The sequence below is a fragment of the Mercenaria mercenaria genome, chromosome 17, assembly GCF_021730395.1.
Source record: "Mercenaria mercenaria strain notata chromosome 17, MADL_Memer_1, whole genome shotgun sequence".
Lineage (NCBI taxonomy): Eukaryota > Metazoa > Mollusca > Bivalvia > Venerida > Veneridae > Mercenaria > Mercenaria mercenaria.
The window spans coordinates 29,416,375-29,440,266 of NC_069377.1; the positions used below are offsets into that span (position 1 = coordinate 29,416,375).

At 37.9% G+C, this 23,892-nt stretch overlaps 1 protein-coding gene across 3 annotated transcripts in view; it reads left to right on the plus strand.

The window, feature by feature from the left end:
• LOC123537140 (MAM and LDL-receptor class A domain-containing protein 1-like) overlaps positions 1 to 23,892 on the plus strand; it is a 74,366-nt gene that overhangs the window by 5,713 nt on the left and 44,761 nt on the right. For all 3 annotated transcript variants that reach the window (XM_053529364.1, XM_053529363.1, XM_053529362.1), the window contains exons 2-8: positions 9,708 to 9,859; positions 11,268 to 11,732; positions 13,006 to 13,174; positions 14,587 to 14,684; positions 15,332 to 15,508; positions 21,924 to 22,011; positions 23,310 to 23,465. In XM_053529364.1, the coding sequence (XP_053385339.1) occupies positions 9,740 to 9,859; positions 11,268 to 11,732; positions 13,006 to 13,174; positions 14,587 to 14,684; positions 15,332 to 15,508; positions 21,924 to 22,011; positions 23,310 to 23,465 (1,273 nt within the window). In that variant the 5' untranslated portion in view covers positions 9,708 to 9,739. The remainder of the gene's footprint in view (positions 1 to 9,707; positions 9,860 to 11,267; positions 11,733 to 13,005; positions 13,175 to 14,586; positions 14,685 to 15,331; positions 15,509 to 21,923; positions 22,012 to 23,309; positions 23,466 to 23,892) is intronic.

Sequence of the window (23,892 nt, forward strand, 5' to 3'; positions counted from 1 at the left end):
TGAAATCATTGTTTGTCGTTCAGGTGCGTATTATTACATCACTCGTGCTGTGCCCTCGTAATGTAATACCGTCGCATTTTAGATCCAAACAATGATTTTATTCAGCGACAAATCACTAAATGAGATATATTATTTCTTAAATTGAATATAGGTATTCTAGCCAGTTGTTAAAATATTAGCTTATATTTAAGAACGGAGTAAAAGGTAAAAGTTGAAATCATCACAAATGTCGTAGTCTGGGTTCTTATGCACTGGGTTGGATATGTACTTATGTGGGTCAAATGCCTGTAAAGGCACGCAAAACGGCACTAATAAAATTGTCGTAAGACAAAACAAGAAAATTGCGTGAACTACCATGTATTTCTATTTATTATAATAAGTGCATAATTCCATATTTCCAAGCGGAACCAATACAAATATGACATGAAATGAAAGATAAATGAATTATACAATGAATGAAACCAACAATTACCTGTAAAGGCACGCAAAACGGCACTAATAAATGAGAAACATAACCATTGCCAAATGTAACATTGGTTGCTTTCAGTTAGATTCCTCTGACTTTTTCATTATTACCTTTTCCAAGATGTTGCGATTAGTCAAAATAAATATGCTATTTATGTGCAGGTTTATAAATAGAAATGATTGATCGAACGTAAATGTAGAACAGAGCTACTAAACAAAGTCTGTCTTAAATCATTATCCAATCCCACGAAATTTAGTACAGATATTGCTTATGAAAATTACAAAAAAGTCAATGATAAAACAGAGGAAGGACCAACCTACTTCTTAATCAGGGGAAGTAACTGACTAATGTTCCCTATTGTCGCAAGACAAAACAAAACAAAACAAACAAAAATGGCGTTCATTTTTTGAAGTGTGCATGCATGACACTGGAGTGCGGGAAAGTCAAATACGTTTGAAGCCCGTCACCATGGTTAATAAATATGAAAATATAAATGACAAATGAATGAATGTATTGGAAATGTATAGAGATATCGGAAATATGGGATGAAAGATAATCAACATAGACAGCATAGAAGGACAATACATAAATTATATAATGGACAGATGGACAGATACAAAAATAAAGTGAGATCTGACCCTGCGAAATACCCTCCGCCCCCCCCCCCCCCCCCCCCGCCACCGCCACCACCATCCTCTTTGGGAAATGTCGTCCAAACATTTTAAAATTAATTATAATTTAATCTATACTATTAAGAGCAGTACTTACTCTAACTACTGATGTAATTGCTACATACATGCTAGAACAATTATTTATAAAAGTAATACTACTCAAAAAAGAAAATAAATATTAGCCAGACGCCAGCCCACAAGCTGTGATAATTGTACACTCGGTGTAATAATATATTTTAATATGCTGTTAAGCACATTTCACAATAGGCGGGCTCAAACTTTTTAATGTGAACACAGCGTTAAGGTAACTTGACAGGGAAAATCAAGATGGCGTCACGAAATTAGGGCTGGTCACATTATTTACTCTTATAGACGATATGCTGCTACAGAGGTCTAAAGATGCATTTTAATCATTTAACACACACATAAACACTTGTAAAAATGCATTTAATTTATAAAAATATAAAATCAAATGTTCTGAAACTCACCAAGAAATCTAGTCAATTTGTGTGCGTATTTTGCGGAAAAGTTATGCATCCAAACTGAACATAATTTATATCCTCATATGTTTGAATGTGTCCTTCAGGTGCTCCACCTATGAACAAAAGAACTTATCCACTGAGTTTTATGCTATTTGCTCTGGAAATATTTGTTCAGGTGGAGCACCTGAAGGACATATTCGAACATATGATGATATAAATTATTTTCAGCTTGGATACATAACTTTTCCGCAAAATGCGCACAAAAATTGACTAGTTTTCATGGTGAGTTTCAGAACATTTGATTTATAATTTTATAAATTAAATGCATTTTTACAATTGTTTATGTGTGTGTTAAATGATTAAAATGCATCTTTAGACCTCTGTAGCAGCATATTGTCTATAGGGGTAAATAATGTGACCAACCTTAATTTCGTGACACCATCTTGGTTGTTCATGTCAAGTTACCTTAATAACAGATAACTGTAAAAATAAGCTATCCAGGCAATGCATACTTACATTACATATATATATAAAATAAATGCAAATATTCAAGGATGCACAAAATGACCAGATGTACATTTTCAACTGTAATGTACACGAAAAATCATTTGACGCATTACATATTTACATGAAATCACAAATCCAAAATTTAATTGATTAAACATCCCTGGTCACTGTAACATACTCTGCTAAAGGTGACATAATCTGGTAGAAACTAACAAAAATGCCAATCATTTGATGTTATCCATTTAGGCATAGCCGTAGTTCTCGCTGACCTTGGTTGAAATGGCTGTGCTGCAGGATTCAAAGACCTAAGAGCAGATATGACATGTTTATTGGTTTTTGTTGAAACAGGGTCATTCTGAGTATTATTAGAATCTGAAAAAAGAAACATGGTAAGAACAACTTGATGAATCCAGAACAGAGTTATCTGTCGGTTGATCTGGTTCATGATTGTCCAACACCTGCTGTTCAGAACATGAAATATCAGAATTACCTGAAACATTTGTTACAGCGGAAGTATTAGTTTGATTGAAATATGGACTTGTGAGGGAATTTGTTTGTTCTGGGTTTAACAGTTGTGGGGAAGTTGGCAGTTACTTGTGGAGAACAAGCTTGTACTGGTACAGAATCCAGGAACACTGGTTAGGATAACTGCCCGCTGTTACATGACTGAAATACTGTTAAAACGGCGTTAAACCCAAAGAAAGATCTTAATAGGGCTGATCAACAACTACATGGACGTCTTTCTCCTACCTTTCGGCAAGCTTGTTCTTACCCCTGATGCCGACATTACAAACAAGAACCCTATCTCAAACAACCAACGTTACTTCTCTGACACGGAGATCACACCTCTTCCTGTGTCGACGTCCTTGTTTCATGGCTTCTCTGGAGGCCACATTGTAGGCAAAATGGAACCTACACTTCAAACCGGAGACATATGTGAACTTGTCTTTGGTGTCACCTTTGTCTGGTTCAACCACCAAAACCGCGTCTATGGCTAGCCTGCGATGACAATCAACCATCAGGAAATGTGGGATGAAACTAGTGGAGTCATGTCTGGTTGAGTTGAAGGCGTAGACTATTGTAGGGAGATGTTCGTTCCAGTTTGACTTCTTCTCTTTTGCTGCGTACCAACATGTTGAGTAGAATCTCGTTAAACCTCTCTGGCATTCCATTTCCTTAAGGGTGGTGCGGTATGGTCCTCGTCTTCTCCACACCTGCCAGTTTGCACAGTTCTCGGATGACATCACTCTCAAAATTCCTCCCTTGGTCGCTGTGAAGTCTACTAGGGAAACCATAATGGGAAATGAAAGAGTCAAAAAGAAGTTTGGCAGCTGTATGGGCCGCCTGGTTTTTAGAAAAACTAGTGAAATGGTCGGTAAGGAAAATGAATATTCTCAAAACCACCAGAAGACATCTTGCGTGAAAGGAAGTCAAAACAAACAAGTTCCACTGGTAAATGGGACTTGACAAAAACAAGTTTGGAAGCATTTCTATCTAAAGTTTTCCTGCGAATACACCTTAAGCAATTACGGACACGGTGCTCAACAAGCCGGTCCATTTGGGGATAATAAAAACGAGACTTCAGCAAGCTGATGGTTCGGTCCCGGCCCTGATGCTAGCTTCATCATGGATTCCATGGAAGATTTTATCACAGAAACACTCGGGCAAAATCAACTAATGGATGTCAAAACCACTCATTGAACATTTTCTATAGAACACCATCTTTAAAAATCAGAGAATTCCATTCCCGCAAGTACCTTCTAACAGTCATCGGTTCGCTTGCTTTCTGACGTTCGGTTAACCTGTGACCAGCCCTGAAAATCTCCATAACTCTAGAAATGGCTTGATCCTTAGCCTGTTCCTCATTCCAATCTACTATTTGGAAACTGGTGCCAACTAAAATGTCATCTGGAGGGTTTTCTATCAGTACCTGTTCAGCAAAAGAAACACATTCCATGGCAAGAAGTTTCTCAGAGACAGTAGAATTAGCCTGTAAAAGAGCTTTCATGGCATCTGAAAACAAAACTGTGTCATTGTGGTCTGATTTGGGAAGCCTAGAAAGAGCATCTGCATCCAGATTCTGTTTTCCAGAGCGGTGGAGCGGTAGTGGATCTGGATATCATACGCAGACTAACCATAGCATCTAACCAAATCCTAAAAACTCTAACTTGTGAGCAGGGCAATTGCGCTCGTTCCTTCGTAACCCTCTGCTGGTGTAAGCAACAACACGCTCCTTGAAATTATGCTCCTGGCAGAGAACTGCACCTAAGCCACTGCAACTGGTATCTACGTTCCAAATAAAAGGTTTAGAGAAGTCAGCATATGCCAAGACGGGAGGTGATGTCAGTTTGTCAATCAACAATCTGAAAACATCCTCTTGCTTCTGACCTCATGTCCAAGGTACAGCAGGTTTGGACGGTTTAGCCTTTTGTTGGTAGGATGACCAACTAAGAGGTCATTTAATATTTTGGCAATCTGGGAAAATCCAGGGACAAAACGACGGTAATACCCAGCAAAACTCAGAAAGTTTCTCAGTTCCTTGATACTTGTAGGGACCGGCCACTTCTTCAGAACTTTGAGCTTGTCTGGATCTGTCTCAATTTCATTTCTGCTAACAACATGACCAAAATATTTCACCTGAGTTTGAAAGAACTTACACCAAAGACTTTCAGCTTCAAACCAGCCTTTTCCAAGTGTTGGAACACAGCTTCAAGACGGCGATAATAAGAGTCGATATTGTCAAAAAAGATGACAATATTATCGAAGTAGATAGTCTTTGAGGTGCAGCTCACCCATGCAGCGCTCCGTAATGGAAAGTAGCTTTGGCATTTATGTCACGGTCCCATGTTTTCAAATGACGTCACTCTCTTAAAAACCCAGACGACTGCACATTTTCCTCACTCTGTGACATTTGGCGCCCAACGTGGGTTCGTGATATGCTAGCTTGGTCAGTCTTACGACGCTTGCAATTTTATGTACCTCCGGGTTGGAGGACTAATTTCCAATTTGGGAGGTGTGTGTATGTGTGTGGTGGGGGGGAGGGTATCTCACCACGGTACGTACTCGGTCACGTTAGCGGAGAAGATGTGTAAGGCAACCGGTTAGCTCTATCGGTAGAGCACTCGCCCTGTAAGCGAGGGGTCCCGGGTTCGAGCCCCGGACTGACTGCACATTTTTCTCACCCTTTGACAGGGGGAAAAGGTGTGCATCCAGACCGGGACTAGAAACAGGGTAAGTAAATTAGTGGCCAGAGCGTGACTCGAACCCTGGACCTTGACAGGGTGAGAAAAGTGTGCATTCACACAGGGACTCAAATCAGGGTGAGAATAATGTGCAGCCAGACCGGGACTCGAACCCGGGACCTCGGAATTCCATTTCAATGCTCTAGCGACTGAGCTACCAGGCCGCCTACACATTTTCTCCCCTTTTTCATATTCAAGGTCTATACCGTGACAGATTTGTTTCCCCCACCATTTCGAAATTCGCCTCGAATATCAGCCTTTATAGGCATATATATAATATAGCAATTATAGGCGCCGAAGACTAACAAGTGTAATGCCGTCACGGTCCCACGTTGGGCGATAACTTGTGAATGTCACAGGGTGAGAAAAATGTGCAGTCAGTCTGGAGCTCAAACCCGCGGCCCCTCGCTTACAGGGCGAGTGGTCTACCGACTGAGCTGACCGGCTGCCTGACATATACTAGTATTCTCCCCTGACGTGGTTAAGTCCGTATTTTCACATGCACTCCTACAAACTAAATTAGTCCTCGATTCCAGAGATACATAATATTGCAAGCGTCGTAAGACTGACCATGCAAGCATGCCACGGTCCCTCGTTGGGCGCCAAATGTCACAGGGTGATAAATATGTGTAGTCAGTCCGGGGCTCGAACCCGGGATCCCTTGCTTACAGAGCGAGTGCTCTACCGACTGAGCTAACCGGCTGCCTTACACATCTTCTCCCCTAACGTGACCATTGAAGTCCGTACCGTGACATATCGAACACCGGATCAATATCGAATCTTTAACACAGAGTGTTTGACAGGCTACGATGTAACCTAGTACAGTCATCTCTCTTTCTTCAGACGGAAAATTTAGTTGTTGTTTGGAGGGAGTTGTTGTAGAGAGGTAAAATAAAGAACAATTAGCATATTTTGGAGTCAGTAGCAAATGTTGTTGCAAGGAGGGAATTGTTGCTCGGAGGACCGCTATAGAGTGGGAGCACTGTAGTTGGTTAAAAAAGTGATACTATGTACTTTTGATAATAAGAGGTAACTTGGGAGTTTATATTCATTTTATCGTCCTACACGAATGATAACCTTAGGTCACAGATACGTTATCTGTTGAGTACACAATATAGATCATTTATTGACTTTCTAATGCAATTAAGTTTGCCGAAACGGAGCGTTACGTAGTGAAGGCTAAACATATCTATTACTGGCTTATAGTGAAAACGCTCATTTCCGTCAATATGCGACATCTCCGGTCGTCTCAAGTAAACTAAACCACACAGGGAACCATTCTTTGAAATTACTGTAAATCAGTAGAATCATATTTATTTTAATTTGCACATTTGTACATAGTGACTTTTTACAATATCTGATTAAAAAATCTGTTTCTGTTTTATTTTGCGAAGGTGACGTTTAGAAAAAAAGTTTAAGATTTGTGGGAGGTGTGGCCCACATTGTTTGTACAAAAAATCATGCGGATGTAATTATAAATATACTTATCGGGTAGTGTGCACAATATTACATTCTTATTCAATGAAAATATAATATGCAGGTTTAACTCGTAATAATCTAACAGCACTAATAAGCAACAACATGTATAACTTATAAAAGTAAGTGCACTCTGGTTTACAATTGAATTTATTAAAATCATGGAGATAATACAAAGAGTGAAAGGTGCAGAAAGTTTGCAATTGAAGAAAAATAAACACAATTTGATATTTATATACTTGGTCCATTCATTCAACATTGTATGCTATTCCTGTATTGGTAGTTGCTCCGCCTACTAGTTGCTCCGCCTGCCTGAATGTGGGAAATCCATAGTAGGCGGAACAATGAATACTCATTAATTTTGTACTACTTCATGATTAAGTGGACCACAACAACAACAACAAAACTAAACAAAACAAGGAAAAAAGTCAATTTGTATCAGGGACCTATAAATATGTACATTGGATCTTTGTGTTTTCATAAGATAAATCACCAAAGTGAAAATTGGCATTAAATGAAATATGACAGACTACCCTGAAGGCCCTGATGGATTAAGCATAATTATGTTGATATTGTATAGATTTGACTGATAAGTTGAAAGGCAGATATTAATATATTTTTCATTCAATCCGAAACATGCATGACAAAAAGGGGAAAAATCAACTTAATTATTAATATTTTTATGCATTAACGTTTAGCCTGCTAAATTTCTTTAATGGACTGGTCCATCCAACAACTTAGGCAGTACCACTTGTTGTTCAAAGGCATGTTCACGGTAAATTTACTGACTGACCGGACGTGCAGGTTTGCTAAGGCAGAATCACTTGCCGCCAGCAGGCTTAAGGTTAAGTAAAATTGGAATACATGGGTCAGATACGTTTCAAAATACCTACTTTATTAATTGGTTTTTAAGAATAAACAGGTCTAAATAAAGTCATACAAAACTTTGATTTAGGTTTACCATATCACCATCATTTTCGAGTCTACAAACTAGGTAGAAAAAAACTAACAACGTAATAAAGAAAACAAACTGTTAGGTTTTACATATTTGATATCTTTCTCGGTACAAACTAATTTACAAATAGTAAAAATCAAACGCTTAATAACTAAATTTATATTAAAATTACCCCCAAAACTTTTCGTTTCTGAATGGCGTTTTCTTTTTTTTTTTTAGGTCAAGAAGACTACATAAATATTTCTTTTAAGATACCCCTATATAAAGTAAACACCTGTTTATATGTAGTAGGAAGGTGTGTGTGTGTGTGTGGGGGGGGGGGGGGGGGGGGGGGGGCCGGGGATAAAGATAGACTTCTGTAGACTTGTTGATAAAGTTTAACACTCCATGTACTCAAGGGCACAATGCTGAACTCTTCATTTATATTTAGTGGATATTACTTTAAACTGAGTTAAATCATAACCGACAGAACATAAAGTTTCTCTATATAAACTGATTTTAACATTTCCATCGATGTTTTATATCCTACCCTAAACACTTGCCCTGGATAGCTTCAGATTGTAGTAAACCCTTCACCTCCTGAAGGTGCGGATGGAAAAATCTGTCTGGATGGTAACTATGTAGGTGCTAGAAAAACAACTGGGGTGAAAGATGACGCACGAGCTGTAATTTATAAATGAATCAGTAAATTCAGAACAAAATTGTACTAAAAAAAATGCAATCGTTTTATTTTATTTATTTTAATTTTGAAGAAGATGGTATGAAAGAAACAGAATCTATCACTAGCTAAAGGTGCGGAATTAAGATATCAGAGAGCCTCGTACCGTAAACAGTTACCATCATGCCATCTTTTCCTATCCACATCTTCAACCAGTGAAAGATTCTTTTATAAACTTGCATGTAAGATTTACAAAATACTTGATTTACCAAGTTTGAGGTTGTCATTGATGAACATGAGGAATGTATTGATTTGGTATTGAACTCTAAGTACACAATAAAATATCTTTAGTAAAATTAAATTCAGTTGAATAGGGATTTTCTGCATATGAAGTTAAAAGCTAAAGATAAAATATTTTGGAAGTCTTAGTTAGCGGATATCTTTAGAGGGACATGACTCTGGGTATCGATCAAACTGTTAAAAAGATAAACCAGTGTTGTTTAAGTAATGTCTTTAATGTGTATGATATAAACTACCGCTCCTCTACTTTATATCATATTTTAATAGGATGTACAGGCTTATCATGATCTACACTGGTCGCAGAGGCAAACTACACTGGTCGCAAAGGCAGAACCAGTGGAGTCCAGCATGACAAGTGTTAAGCTATTTCTGCAAGTTTTATTGACTTAAGGACAGCAGTTCTTTGAATTAAAACTTCCTTAAAGTACAAAATATTTTTAGAGTTACTTCTATTGTAATTACTTACTAATAAAAGCATTTCCCAAATTTCGCAAAACTTGTCTAGAGGAATACAAAAAAGAAACAGTTAACGCAATATAATATTTTATAGTTTTGACAAAGATGACTGGATAGTCTTTATTAATATAGAATGATTTAACCCTTAAGCTGCTAAATTTCTATTTGGGCAATACCATTTATAATTTAAAGGGGCGTTCACTGAAAATTTACTGACTGAATAGCGAACAGTGCAGATCGTAATCTGATCTTGGTCTGCACTAGTCGCAAAGGCAAAACCACTTGCCGCCAGCAGGCTTAAGGTAAAGGTATTTGATCCGTAATGACAACGAGGAAACTAAGCATTCTTCATATGAAATTTACGAAAGGCACTGTACGCGTCTTATACATCCGAAGCATGCCGAATTTTGTAACAAGAATATATAATCATATGGGAATTAAGGAGCGTCATCACACGTTCACTACCTCGAATTGTTAAAGTTCTATTTTTACAGAATCGGCATCCTGTGGTTTCGATAACGGACAGATGTGCGGATGGTCAACGCTTTCTTCCACACCGGTACCCAATGAGTCCTTTATATGGCAATTAGTGCATGGTGAGAACTTTACAAGCGCAAAATACAGCCAAAGGACTGATGCATCACAGGTACAAGCGTATTAATTGGTTTTTATTTTGGAATATAAGTACTGTGAAACGTTTTAACCGCGAATAATGAATATTTTCTCATTACTTTTACCAAGTTTTCTGCGAATAGAGAATAAAGAACAGGTCGTTATTCTTTTTTTTTTTCTTGAAAAAGGAATAGGAAATAGGGAACTAGCCTACTCGGGACGGTACTATTTTCTCAAAACACTTGAACTGCCAGTCCCTCGATGGGGTTTGATTCCAGGCTGGAAGTTGGGCAAAGGACTTTCTGGCATACTGCTGATTCTAGTATAACCCACATATACACATATACAGTATTTGTTATAACCCTTAGGGACCAGGAAGACGTGTATCGGTTCCTTACCCGGGTCATTTTATAAACATCTAAGGATATCTAATAAAAGGCTTGGCTGTATATAAGCCTATCTTAAATTATGATCTCTCAGTTAGGTGTGTGTGTGCGTGTGTGCGTGTGTGCGTGCGTGCTTGAGGGGTGGGGGTTGTGTGGAACGGGGGCTGTGTGTGTGTGTGTGTCGGGGAGGTGGGGGGCTCTCTCTGGTCAGATAACTATGTGTGTCTGTACTGGTGGAGGATGACGGTCGCGCCCCTGAGTGATGCACTTTGTGTCTGAACAACTTTATGACAAAAGGTGTTATATATAAACATTTTGTGAAATAAATGAAATAGGTTATAATATTGTGATCTGGGATGTTCTTTTCTTAGACTACTGAATTTTGCTGGATATGAACCATGACATCATTTATTGATCGAAAAGCGTAATAAAATATTATTATTATCAATAGTTTACAGTTAATTGTATAGCTTTCTTTTAAGTTTCCTATTTGGGCTGTTTTAGAATATACACATAATACGGGTTTGGATTTCAACATAGTAATGATAGTTCAATACGGAATTTGTTTTCTGTCTGTTCATATTTAATTGAGAAAAACAAGCGGTTTCTTTTTCAGAATTCATATTGACATGTAGGTATAATTATGGTAAAAAAACTGTGTAGGTTTTATACATAAATATAGGTCAGTTTCATAGTTTTCAGTTCATTTTTATTTATTTATTTTGTTGGGTTTATTGTCGCACCGACACAATTTTAGGTCATATGGCGACTTTCCAGCTTTTTAATGGTGGAGGAAGACCCCAGGTGCCCCTCCGTGCATATTTCATCACGAGCGGGCACCCGGGTAGAACCACCGACCTTCCGTAAGCCAGCTGGATGGCTTCCTCACGTGAAGAATTCTACGCCCCAAATGAGGTTTCGAACCCACATCGATGAGGGGCAAATGGTTTGAAGTCAACGACTCTAACCACTCGGCCACGGAGGCCCCCGTTTTCAGTTCAATACTATGTTTTCATAATTACCTGATAACTATTATAATTATCTTATATTTTACAGATGTCTCCGAGAGGGTGGTATGCACGTGTTGCAACGGCCCTAGGATCTTTCCATGCTACAACAAGTTTATACACCGGAATAATCGGGCGCACGGGTCCACAGTGTAAACTTAAACTATCATATTACATGGCTGGACCCTCCGTTGGTTCTCTTATTGTTTACATTTCTGTTCAGGGCTTAGAAATACAGCTTTGGGAGACAACAGGGGGGAAGGAACAATCTTGGCTGCCAGCAGTAGTCTTCATCGGAGCTAAGCAGAATGTTGCTGTAGTCATTCAGGCTAGGCGTGGTCAACAGTTTCTCGGTGTTATCGCTGTTGACCAATTGCAGTTTTTAGACTGCAAGCCACCGGTAGCGCATCAGACATGCCTATCAAGTCAATTTGTCTGCAGGAATAGAAACTGTATAGACCCTAAGCTTCAATGTAACTATGCAGACGAATGCGGCGATGGATCAGATGAAAATGTAACTCTTTTTTTACTCATTTCTAGCACGATGTTCTCGTGGTGAGCATTTATGATCGTTGAGTGTCCGTGTTCTGTGGCCTGGCCACCAATGTGCTAAGTTCATTTATTCTTCAGCATCCATATTTTCTAAAGCAGTCGCAACCAAACTATGGCACAATATATACATATTGCCGTAAGTTCTTATGGGCCAACTCGTTGAAATCTATGGCGTTTGAGTTATCAGATGCCAAATTTAAGCATGTCTATATAATAAGATTTATCCGAAACATGTTAAAAATATGTGATTAGGGAAAAGAGCCGTGCCATGAGAAAATCAACATAGTGGGTTTGCGACCAGCATGGATCCAGACCAGCCTGCACATCTGCACAGTCTTGTCAGGATCCATGATGTTCGCTTTTAAAGCCTATTGCAGTTAGAGAAACCGTTAGCGAACAGCTGGTCTGGATCCATGCTGGTCGCAAACCCACCCACTATGTTGATTTTCTCATGGCACGGCTCATTTAAATATGAATGGTCTTAAGAGCTTACTAAATACGCACGAAATCAGAAAAATTCAATGTTATACAACTTTGATTTATCAAAAATATATATTTTCAGTTATATATATAACCAATTTTAATCATATAATCATATTCAAAACAGTATGTATACATGTAATATCTCGTTTAAACAGGACCAGAGTAACGTGTTCCATATGTTCCCTGTGTTTAAAATTTACCAGTCCATTTTGATGCTTAGAATGTAGAATTTATATCTGTAAGTCTGAGTTGGGCTTACTTTAAGAAACAGACCCGTAATGACATTCGTCTATTTACGAGATCTCTGGAAGCTATTTCGACATTCCCCGTTTTTTTTTTTTTTGGAAAAGCCACGTGCGCGTTGATTTACGACCAAAGAACGGCGAAAGAATTGGTTAACGTGATTACGTAATTGTACAAAAAATTATTCAGTGTCATCACGGTCCGCTACCTTAAGTTGAGTTTTGACCCTGGACCTCTCATTAGTATGCATGAAATTCGGGTCATTAAGGCCTCATTTTGTATATGCAATATTTGTTTCTGCTACTTCGAATAAAATAAATTTACTTTTGATCTAATGAATATATCACAATATAAGAACAGTTATGTACTTCAGTTGAGTTTATTTAAGATTCTCGGATAAAAGAAGAGAAAAAAAGTCGAGTTATTCATGACAATTTTATCTTATATTCAGGCAACAATTGTATTAAATATTATTCCAAGCAGTGATTTATTTTAGCTTAATTTTATAGGTGGAAATTTGTGACAAGATATCCAATGGCAGATGTTCCTTCACAAACGAAATTTGCAGCTTCTGGACAAATGCTGTTGACGATCAGTTTGACTGGACATTGGCCAAGGATTCCACACCTACTCTCGGAACAGGTCCAAGCTTTGACCACACAACCAGAACAAAATCAGGTTAGAATGGCTGAGAAGGATTGTGTGTGCGTGCGTGGGGGGGTGGGGGGGGGGATAATAATATTCAGAAATTAGCCCTTTGAGCGCCGTCTCCCATGATAGTCTGCAAACAAATACTAGTACCCCAGTAGCATATAATTTTTCCGACCCACATCGGTAAATCCATCCGCTCTCACATAAAACCCTGGAGCTGTCTCTAAGTCGATATTTTTGTTTGAATAAACTAGATTGAATCACATGTCCCCCACTCACCACTTGAGTTAAATAAGGTTTCAAAGTGTCATATTCAAAGTATAAACCGTCTTCAAAATGCAAAAGGTCGCTAGTTCTTTCCAGGTGCCCGCCCGTGCATGGATCTGTGCCAGACTGTGCATGGGTCTGCCTTGGTTCCTGCTTGCGCATGCATCAGTACAGGTTTCTGCCTGTGCACAGATATGCCTAGGTGCCCGCCTTTGCATGCATCTGCCATGGTACCAGTGTGTGAATGGATCTGCCCATGTGTCTGTCTGTGCATGCCTCTGCCAAGTTGCCCGCCTAGATCTGCCAAGGTGCCTGTCTGTGCATGTATCTGCCTTGGTTCCTGCTTGTACATGGATCGGCACAGGTTCCTGCCTGTGCATGGATGTGCCTTGATTACCGCCTGTGCATGGATGTGCCTTGGGTCTTGCCTGTGCATGGATCTGCCCTTGTAGCCGCCTGTCAATTTATCTGCCCTGTTGCCCGTCTGTGCATTGATCTGCCTTGTCTCTTGCCTGTACGTGGATCTGCACAGGTTCCCGCCTGTGCATGGATGTACCTTGGTTCCTGCCTGTGCAGGAATCTGCCCATGTACCCGCCTGTGCATGGATCTGCCCTGTTATCCGCCTGAACATGGATCTGACCAGGTGCCCGCCTGTGCATGTATGTGCATTGGTTCCTGCCTGTGCATGGATCTGCCCATGTATCCGCCTGTGAATGGATCTGCCCTATTGCCCGGCTGTGCATGTATCTGCCCAGGTGCCCGTCTGTTCATTGATCTGCCCCTGTTACCGCCTGTGCATAGATATGTCCATGTACCTGCCTGTGTATGGATCTGCTCTGATGCCCGCCTGTGCATGGATCTGCCAAGGCGCCCGCCTGTGCACGGATCTGCCCTCTTTCCCGCCTGTGCATGGACCTACCATGGTACCCGCCTGTGCATGAATCTGCCAAGGTGCCCGCCTGTGCATGAATCTGCCATGCTGCCTGCTGTGCATGAATGCGCCAAGGTGCCCGCCTGTGCAAGAATCTGCCATGCTGCTCGCTGTGCATTAATCTGCCTTGGATCATAGTGACCTCGTGAATGAAAATGGGACATGCCATCATTTGTGTCATACATATTTTACAAACAGCTCTTGTTTTTCTCACTTTTGTTTTTCATTTTCTTTTTGTAGGGGGTTACGTTTACATAGATGGATCACCACCAAGGAAACTCGGTGATATCGCAATGCTAACATCGCCTACAATTAGAGGTACATCAAAGATGTGCGTTGTAAGTAGTCGAATTTACTATCTAAAAATCTTTATCTGAATCCCATGTTGAGGGAACCAGACAATCCTTTGTTGAAGTAGAACGTAAAGTATTTCCGGTTTAAGCAAGGAGACGATTATCTTAGACAATTAGACACATCCGTACACACAAACTCCCACGCAGATATCTCATTGATGAGCGAAGCGGCAAGGGAGATCACTGCGTGGGAGTTTGCCGTACTCAATTACCTTTGATAGTAGTAGTTTATATTAATACGTTTTATATTGATTGTGACGAAAGTTTTCCGCTTATTTGAATCGCGCTCGAGTCAGCGTCCTGGAAAGACCAATACTGGTGTCATATGGGAAGGTTCGGACGTGGCCGTGGAGGGGCTCAAACTCACGACCTCAGCCTGAGCGGCTAGCACCTTTATCACTAGACCAGCCATCCCCACTTTCTTTAAACCCTTATAAGCATACTCGGCAGCGATAACTTTACATAGAGCTAGGGCAGCGAAATCTTACTCAAAACATTTTTAATATATTAAGGATGGTTTAAAAAAGATATCAATAAATATGCCTGTGGCGGTGAAGGTACATGTCTTAACTGAAAGGACAGATCACTGCGTAGGAGACTGACACGGTTATTGTAACTTCTGGTTTTTGCAGATACGGCTGTGGTACCATATGTGGGGAAGTGAAGTTGGGGTCTTAACTCTGCTGAAACGGGTGGACTACTCACGCCAGGGATTAATTCCTATGTCTAGTATACAGGGTAACCACGGGGATGATTGGATGTTTGCACAATTTGAAATGGACTCGTATGTTGATACCAGAGATTATAAGGTATAATTTGTTTTAGCTCACCTCAGGCTGAGCTATTGTGATCGCTCACCGTCCGGCGTCCGTCCGTCGTCCGTTCGTCCACACTTTCCTTTAAACAACATGGCAACCGAAAGGAAAATTTTTAAAATCTTCTTGTCCAAAACCACAGGTCATAGGGCTTTTATATTTGGTATGTAGCATCATCTAGTGGTCCTCTACAAAAGGTGTTCAAATTTTTTAAAAATCTTCTTGTCTGAAACCACAAGACCTAGGCCTTTGATGTTTGGTATGTAGCGTTGCCTTGTAGTGCTCTACCAAGATTGTTCAAATTATGCCCCTTGTGTGAAAAGAGGCCTCGCCCCGGGGTCCCAAGTTTTAGATAGACTTATATATTTAAAAAAAATTCTTGTCTGAAACTGCAAGGCCTAGGCTTTTTATTTTTGATCTGTTGCATTGCCTAGTGGTCCTTTACTAATATTTTTCAAATTATGCCTCTGAGGTGAAAAGAGGTCCTGCCCTGGGGGTCCCAGGTTTTACATAAACTTACATAGGAAAAACTAATAAAAATCTTCTTGACTTAAAGTTCAAGGCCTAGGCTTTTGATATTCAGTATGTAGCATCGCCTAGTGGCCTTCTAACAAGATTGTTCAAGTTATGCCCCTGGGTTGAAAAGAGGCCCCACCCCGAGGGTCACATAGTTTTTATATGAGTTAAATAGGAAAAAATACTTCAAAAATTATCTGATCATGTTTCCAAGACTGCTTTATTATAATTACCTTATGACCTTAAGTAATTAGGGGTCACTTGACTGTAGCCTTGACCTACTGACCTACCTACTGACCAACTTTCTTGTTTTTTAAAGATATAGCCATGAAATTTGGATGACATGTACAGTGTTGCACACCGATCGTAAAACTGACTTTCAGTGACCATGAATGTGACCTACTGACCTACTTTCTTGTTTTTTAAGATACAGCCTTGAAATTTGGATGACATGTACACTTTTGCACACCGATCTTAAAAAAAAACTGATTTTCAGTAACCTTGAATGTTACTTACTGACACATTTTCTTGCTTTTTAAGATACAGCTTTGAAATTTTGACAACATGTATATTTTTGCATGCCGATCTTTTAACAGACTTAAAATGTTCATCAATGTGACCTACTGACCTACTCTCTTATTTTCGAAGCTACAGCAAAAGGATTTGGACCACTTGTAATATTGTTTTACACAGATTTCAAAAGTAATCTTGCATAATCCTGACCCACTCTCCTAATTTTGTTGTTTTTGAAGCTTAAGCTGAGAAATTTGTTCAAGCAAACAACTATACTCAGGAGAGCGATATAGGGCCATCATGGCCCTCTTGTTTCATGTTTGCCGGACTTTTAAGTTTATCGTACACTCAGATCACATAAATGATACAGTAACTGACTTTTTATTGTGTCAATTCACGAATTTACATTCCAACCACTACCCAAAAAATCACATTCATTTTATTTTAAAATGTTAATATCCGCGATTTATTGTATTTTTTACAGCCGTTTTGAAAAAAAAATCCTGCCCATAAAATCAAATGATTTCATAAAATCTTGAAAATGAGTTTGAAGCGAATATATCTATATCGTGTAGATTCTTGTAAGTGGTCGAAGTATCGGCAGATATGTCCGACAGAAGCCAAAAGAAATAATAGCAGGCTAAGGGTTTAAGGGCCGAGTATTTCTTTCGATTTCAATATGATATCTAGTGTTACGTTTGCATTTGATAGATATCGGGATATTTCAGCAATCTGAGCCAAAAGGCAAGTTTTTGAATTATGTGTTTCTTCGGAATTAATTCATTTCAAATCTATCTTGGTTAGCAAGAAAGGCAGGTAAAGGGAGGTAATTATAATTTTACAAACCTGCATTTATAATGATTTTCGGCTAAATATATACTTTACAATCTTTGACAAATGTAATACAATAAGGTCAAAAATTCATACTTATTGACATAAATTATGTTTAGTGTTCAACTGTACTGATCAACATCAGCTGTGTTCAACTGTATAATGATAAGTAGTGTTCAACTGTACTGACTGAGATTCATAATCATTGGTTATGTTCAACTGTATTTGTTGAGATAAGTAATAATGTAAAGTCCTGCCCTACTTGCTGAGATCAATAATGATAAGTAGAGTTCTATTATACTTGTTGAGATCAATAATGGTAAATAGAGTCCTGTTATACTTGTTGAGATCAATAAAGATAAGTAGAATTCTGTTATACTTGTTTAGATCAATAAAGATCAATAGAGTCCTGCCACACTTGTTGAGATATGTAATGATAAGTAGAGTCCTGTTATACTTGTTGAGATCAATAATGATACGTAGAATTACGTTATACTTCTTGAGGTCAGTAAAGATAGATAGAGTCCTGCCATACTTGTTGATATCAATAATGATAGACAGAGTCCTGTTATACTTGTTGAGATCAATAATTTTAAGTAGAGTCCTGCAATACTTGTTATGTTCAACAGTATTTGTTGAGATAAGTAATAATGTAAAATCCTGCCATACTTACTGAGGTCAATAATGATAAGTAGGGTCCTGTTATACTTGTTGAGATCAATAATGATAAGTAGAGTTCTATTATACTTGTTGAGATCAATAATAATAAGTAGAGTCATGTTATACTTGTTGAGATCAATAATGATAAGTAGAATTCTGTTATACTTGTTTAGATCAATAAAGATGACTAGAGTCCTGCCATACTTGTTGAGATCAATAATGATAAGTAGAATTCTGTTATACTTGTTTAGATCAATAAAGATGAATAGAGTCCTGCCATACTTGTTGAGATCAATAATGATAAGTAGAGTCCTGTTATACTTGTTGAGATCAATAATAATACGTAGAATTACATTATACTTCTTGGGATCAATTAAGATAGACAGAGTCCTGCCATTCTTGTTGATATCAATAATGATAAGTAGAGTCCTGTTATACTTGTTGAGATCAATAGTTTTAAGTAGAGTCCTGCAATACTTGTTGATATCAATAATGATATGTAGAGTCCATTTGTTGATATAAGTAACAATGTAAAGTCCTGCCTTACTTGCTGAGATCAGTAATGATAAATAGAGTCCTGTTATACTTGTTGAGATCAATAATGATAAGTAGAGTTCTATTATACTTGTTGAGATCAATAATGATAAGTAGAGTCCTGTTATATTTGTTGTGATCAATAATGATAAGTAGAATTCTGTTTTACTTGTTAAGATCAATAAAGATAAATAGAGTCCTGCCACACTTGTTGAGATCAGTAATGATAAGTAGAGTCCTGTTATACTTGTTGAGATCAATAATGATACGTAGAATTACGTTATACTTCTTGAGATCAGTAAAGATAGATAGAGTCCTGCCATACTTGTTGATATCAATAATGATAGGCAGAGTCCTGTTATACTTGTTGAGATCAATAATTTTAAGTAGAGTCCTGCAATACTTGTTATGTTCAACAGTATTTGTTGAGATAAGTAATAATGTAAAGTCCTGCCATACTTACTGAGGTCAATAATGATAAGTAGGGTCCTGTTATACTTGTTGAGATCAATAATGATAAGTAGAGTTCTATTATACTTGTTGAGATCAATAATAATAAGTAGAGTCATGTTATACTTGTTGAGATCAATAATGGTAAGTAGAATTCTGTTATACTTGTTTAGATCAATAAAGATGAATAGAGTCCTGCCATATTTGTTGAGATCAATAATGATAAGTAGAGTCCTGTTATACTTGTTGAGATCAATAATGATACGTAGAATTACGTTATACTTCTTGAGATCAATAAAGATCAGTAGAGTCCTGCAATACTTGTTGATATCAATAATGATAAGTAGAGTCCTGTTATACTTGTTGATATCAGTAATGTTGAGTTCTGCTTTACATTTCGAGATTAATAATGATAAGTAGAGTCCTGATGTACTTGTTGAGATCAATGATGATAAATAAAGTTTTGCTGTACTTGTTGAAATCAATAATGGTAAGTAAAGTTCTGCTGTACTTGTTGAGATCATTAATGATAGGTAGAGTCCGGCTTTACTTGTTGAGATTAATAATGAAAAGTAGAGTCCTGTTATACTTGTTGATATCAGTAATGTTGAGTTCTGCTTTACATTTCGAGATTAATAATGATAAGTAGAGTCCTGATGTACTTGTTGAGATCAATGATGATAAGTAAAGTTTTGCTGTACTTGTTGAAATCAATAATGGTAAGTAAAGTTCTGCTGTACTTGTTGAGATCATTAATGACAGGTAGAGTCCAGCTTTACTTGTTGAGATTAATAATGAAAAGTAGAGCCTGCCGTACTTGTTGAGATTAATAATGGTAAGTAGAGTCCTGCTGTACTTGTTGAGATCATTAATGATAAGTGAAGTCCAGCTGTATTTGTTGAGATTGATTATGGTGAGTAAAATCTAGCTGTACTTGTTGAGATCAATAATTTTAGGCAGAGTCCTGCAATACTTGTTATGTTCAACAGTATTTGTTGAGATAAGTAATAATGTAAAATCCTGCCATACTTGCTGAGATCAATAATGATAAGCAGAGTCCTGTTACATATGTTGAGATCAATAATGATAAGTAGAATTACGTTATATTTCTCGAGATCAATAAAGATAGATCGAGTCCTGTCATACTTGTTGAGATCAATACTTTTAAGTAGAGTCCTGCAATACCTGTTGATATCAGTAATGATCAGTAGAGTCCTGTTATACTTATTGATATCAATAATATTGAGTAGAGTTCTGCTTTACTTGTTGAGATCAATAATTATAAGTAGAGTCCTGCTGTTCTTGTTTAGATCAATAATGACAAGTAGAGTCCTGTTATACTTGTTGATATCAGTAATGTTGAGTAGAGTTCTGCTTTACTTGTCGAGATCAATAATGATAAGCAGAGTTTTGCTGTACTTGTTGAAATCAATAATAATAAGTAAAGCTCTGCTGTACTTGTTGAGATCATTAATGACAGGTAGAGTCCAGCTTTACTTGTTGAGATTAATAATGAAAAGTAGAGCCTGCCGTACTTGTTGAGATTAATAATGGTAAGTAGAGTCCTGCTGTACTTGTTGAGATCATTAATGATAAGTGAAGTCCAGCTGTATTTGTTGAGATTGATTATGGTGAGTAAAATCTAGCTGTACTTGTTGAGATCAATAATTTTAGGCAGAGTCCTGCAATACTTGTTATGTTCAACAGTATTTGTTGAGATAAGTAATAATGTAAAATCCTGCCATACTTGCTGAGATCAATAATGATAAGCAGAGTCCTGTTACATATGTTGAGATCAATAATGATAAGTAGAATTACGTTATATTTCTCGAGATCAATAAAGATAGATCGAGTCCTGTCATACTTGTTGAGATCAATACTTTTAAGTAGAGTCCTGCAATACCTGTTGATATCAGTAATGATCAGTAGAGTCCTGTTATACTTATTGATATCAATAATATTGAGTAGAGTTCTGCTTTACTTGTTGAGATCAATAATTATAAGTAGAGTCCTGCTGTTCTTGTTTAGATCAATAATGACAAGTAGAGTCCTGTTATACTTGTTGATATCAGTAATGTTGAGTAGAGTTCTGCTTTACTTGTCGAGATCAATAATGATAAGCAGAGTTTTGCTGTACTTGTTGAAATCAATAATAATAAGTAAAGCTCTGCTGTACTTGTTGAGATCATTAATGATAGGTAGAGTCCGGCTGTACTTGTTGAGATTAATAATGGTAAGTAGAGCCTGCCGTACTTGTTGAGATTAATAATGGTAAGTAGAGTCCTGCTGTACTTGTTGAGATCATAAGTAGAGTCCTGCCGTACATGTTGAGATTAATAATGGTAAGTAGAGTCCTTCTGTACTTGTTGAGATCATTAACGATAAGTAGAGTCCTGCCGTACCTGTTGAGATTAATAATGGTAAGTAGAGTCCTGCCGTACTTGTTGAGATTAATAATGATAAGTAGAGTCCTGCCGTACTTGTTGAGATTAATAATGGTAAGTAGAGTCCTGCCGTACTTGTTGAGATTAATAATGATAAGTAGAGTCCTGCCGTACTTGTTGAGATTAATAATGGTAAGTAGAGTCCTGCCGTACTTGTTGAGATTAATAATGGTAAGTAGAGTCCTGCTGTACTTGTTGAGATCATTAATGATAAGTAGAGTCCTGCCGTACTTGTTGAGATCAATAATGGTAAGTAGAGTCCTGCTGTACTTGTTGAGATCATTAATGATAAGTGGAGTCCAGCTGTACTTGCTGAGATTAATTATGATAAGTAAAATCTAGCTGTACTTGTTGAGATCAATAATGATAAATGGAGTTCTGCTGTACTTGTTATGATAAATAATGATAAGTAGTATCATGCTGTAAAGATTATTATATTATTGTGATGTGTTATACTGCAGATTGTTATACAAGGAGATGTGGGTAGAGGTGTACACGATAACATCGCTGTAGATGACATCTCACTATCACCTGAATGCCAACTTGGAGGTAGAGTTTGTTTGGTATAACATGAACCCAGTATATAGGTGCTATTGTTGCTATACTCTTTACTGGTCTATACTCAACATATGTTTGCTAGGCTCATAAGTAAAAAATATGTCGAATTTATTTTAACATTTTATCTACACATCTATTGTAGTCAATAGAATTTGGAAAGAGTTAGTTACGCTATTTAAATTTGATATTAAGAATTCAGCTCTATTTTATATCATACACATTAAAATACCTGTTTAATCCAGTATCTATAACTATCTAATGGTGCTGGAATGTGCCCCCTTTAGAGCTTTTTGTGTGTACTGCATTACCGGACACCTTAATATAGCGTGACCCTGTCTAAGGGCCAGCCTAAGGATCCCAATATTATAATGAACCTTTATATAGCGTCACTCTGTCTGTTAGGGCCAACCTTAAGACTGACGGATGGAAATCCCAATAAATGAACCTTTATATAGCGTCACTCTGTCTATCGCGGTAAATGGCCAGCAAAAATGCTCCAGATTTGCGATATGTTAAAAAAAAGTACAGCGGTCACTGCCGCATTACAAACATACATACGTCTCATAGCAATTAAATAATGTTTCATTGAAGATGTGTTCATTTTAATGTTTTATAGATTTAAACATAATATGAATATATTCTATACTCTTAAAATGCATGTGCCTTGTACAATAAGAAATAATTTCGATTTTCGACTACCTAATATTTTGTCTAATAATGAAAACCTGGATATAGTGGTCACCTGTCTATAGTGGTCAAATTCGTTCAGTCCCTTTGCCGACCGCTACAGACAAGCTAGACTGTATATCTTAAAAATCTTCATAGTTTAAGTTCAAACACATTTATTTCGAGAATTACATTACAGTTACATTTCACAATTAGGAACATATTACTAATTTTGTTCTCAGATGTTTTTATTTTCGTTTTTTTATTAATCAGTGTATTCTTCTCGAATTACCTATGATGAATGAATGCCGTGACTACAATGTTTCTATTGGGCTTTTTACGGTGTTTCAAAGCACTTCTTTGGTGGTAAAAATGGTTTCCTACATACATTTTTCTATTTAACGTAGTAGACCCGTAAAAAATCGCCAAATTAGGCCCTTTGAGTTTCCATATGTGATTTCGGCAATCTCCGATTTTTACGGAAATCAATTTCGTCCAAAGAATGCTATAAACCAGAGTACGTCACCATACAGAGTACGTCATCATACATAGTACGTCATCATACAGAGTGTCATTACGCAATTTACGGGTCTACAATATTTTGTTTCCATTTTATGTAACAGGCTCAATTCCTGGTCAGCCAACTCCACCGAGTACAACCCCCGGACCCTGTGAATTTCGGATGTCAAAATGCCATACCGGAAGTAAATGTTACTCGGACCAGGAACATTGTGACTTTATTGACGCTTGTGGGGACAATTCCGACGAAGTAACGTGTGGTAAGAGTTTGACGTCATGTCCTGGAAATGTTACGCAAATACACAATTTGTGGTAAAAAGTAGCCTTTTGTGGTAAAAAGTAGCCTATCAAAGAAAAGTCCTTGTTTTCTTTTACATTTCTTACTATTGTGCCACGCCATGAGAAAACCAACGTAGTGGCTTTGCGACCAGCATGGATCCAGACCAGCCTGTGCATCCGCGCAGTCTGGCCAGGACCCATGCTGTTCGCTAACGGTTTCTCTGATTGCAATAAGCTTTGAAAGCGAACGGCATGAATCCTGACCAGGCTGGTCTGGATCCATGCTGGTCGCAAACCCACCATGTTGGTTTTCTCATGGCGCGGCTCATATTACCAGTTTTTTTTTTAATGAAATAGCTAAGAAAGATTTGTTATCGTTTTATTTTTGGAAGGTGTGTGGGGGGGGAA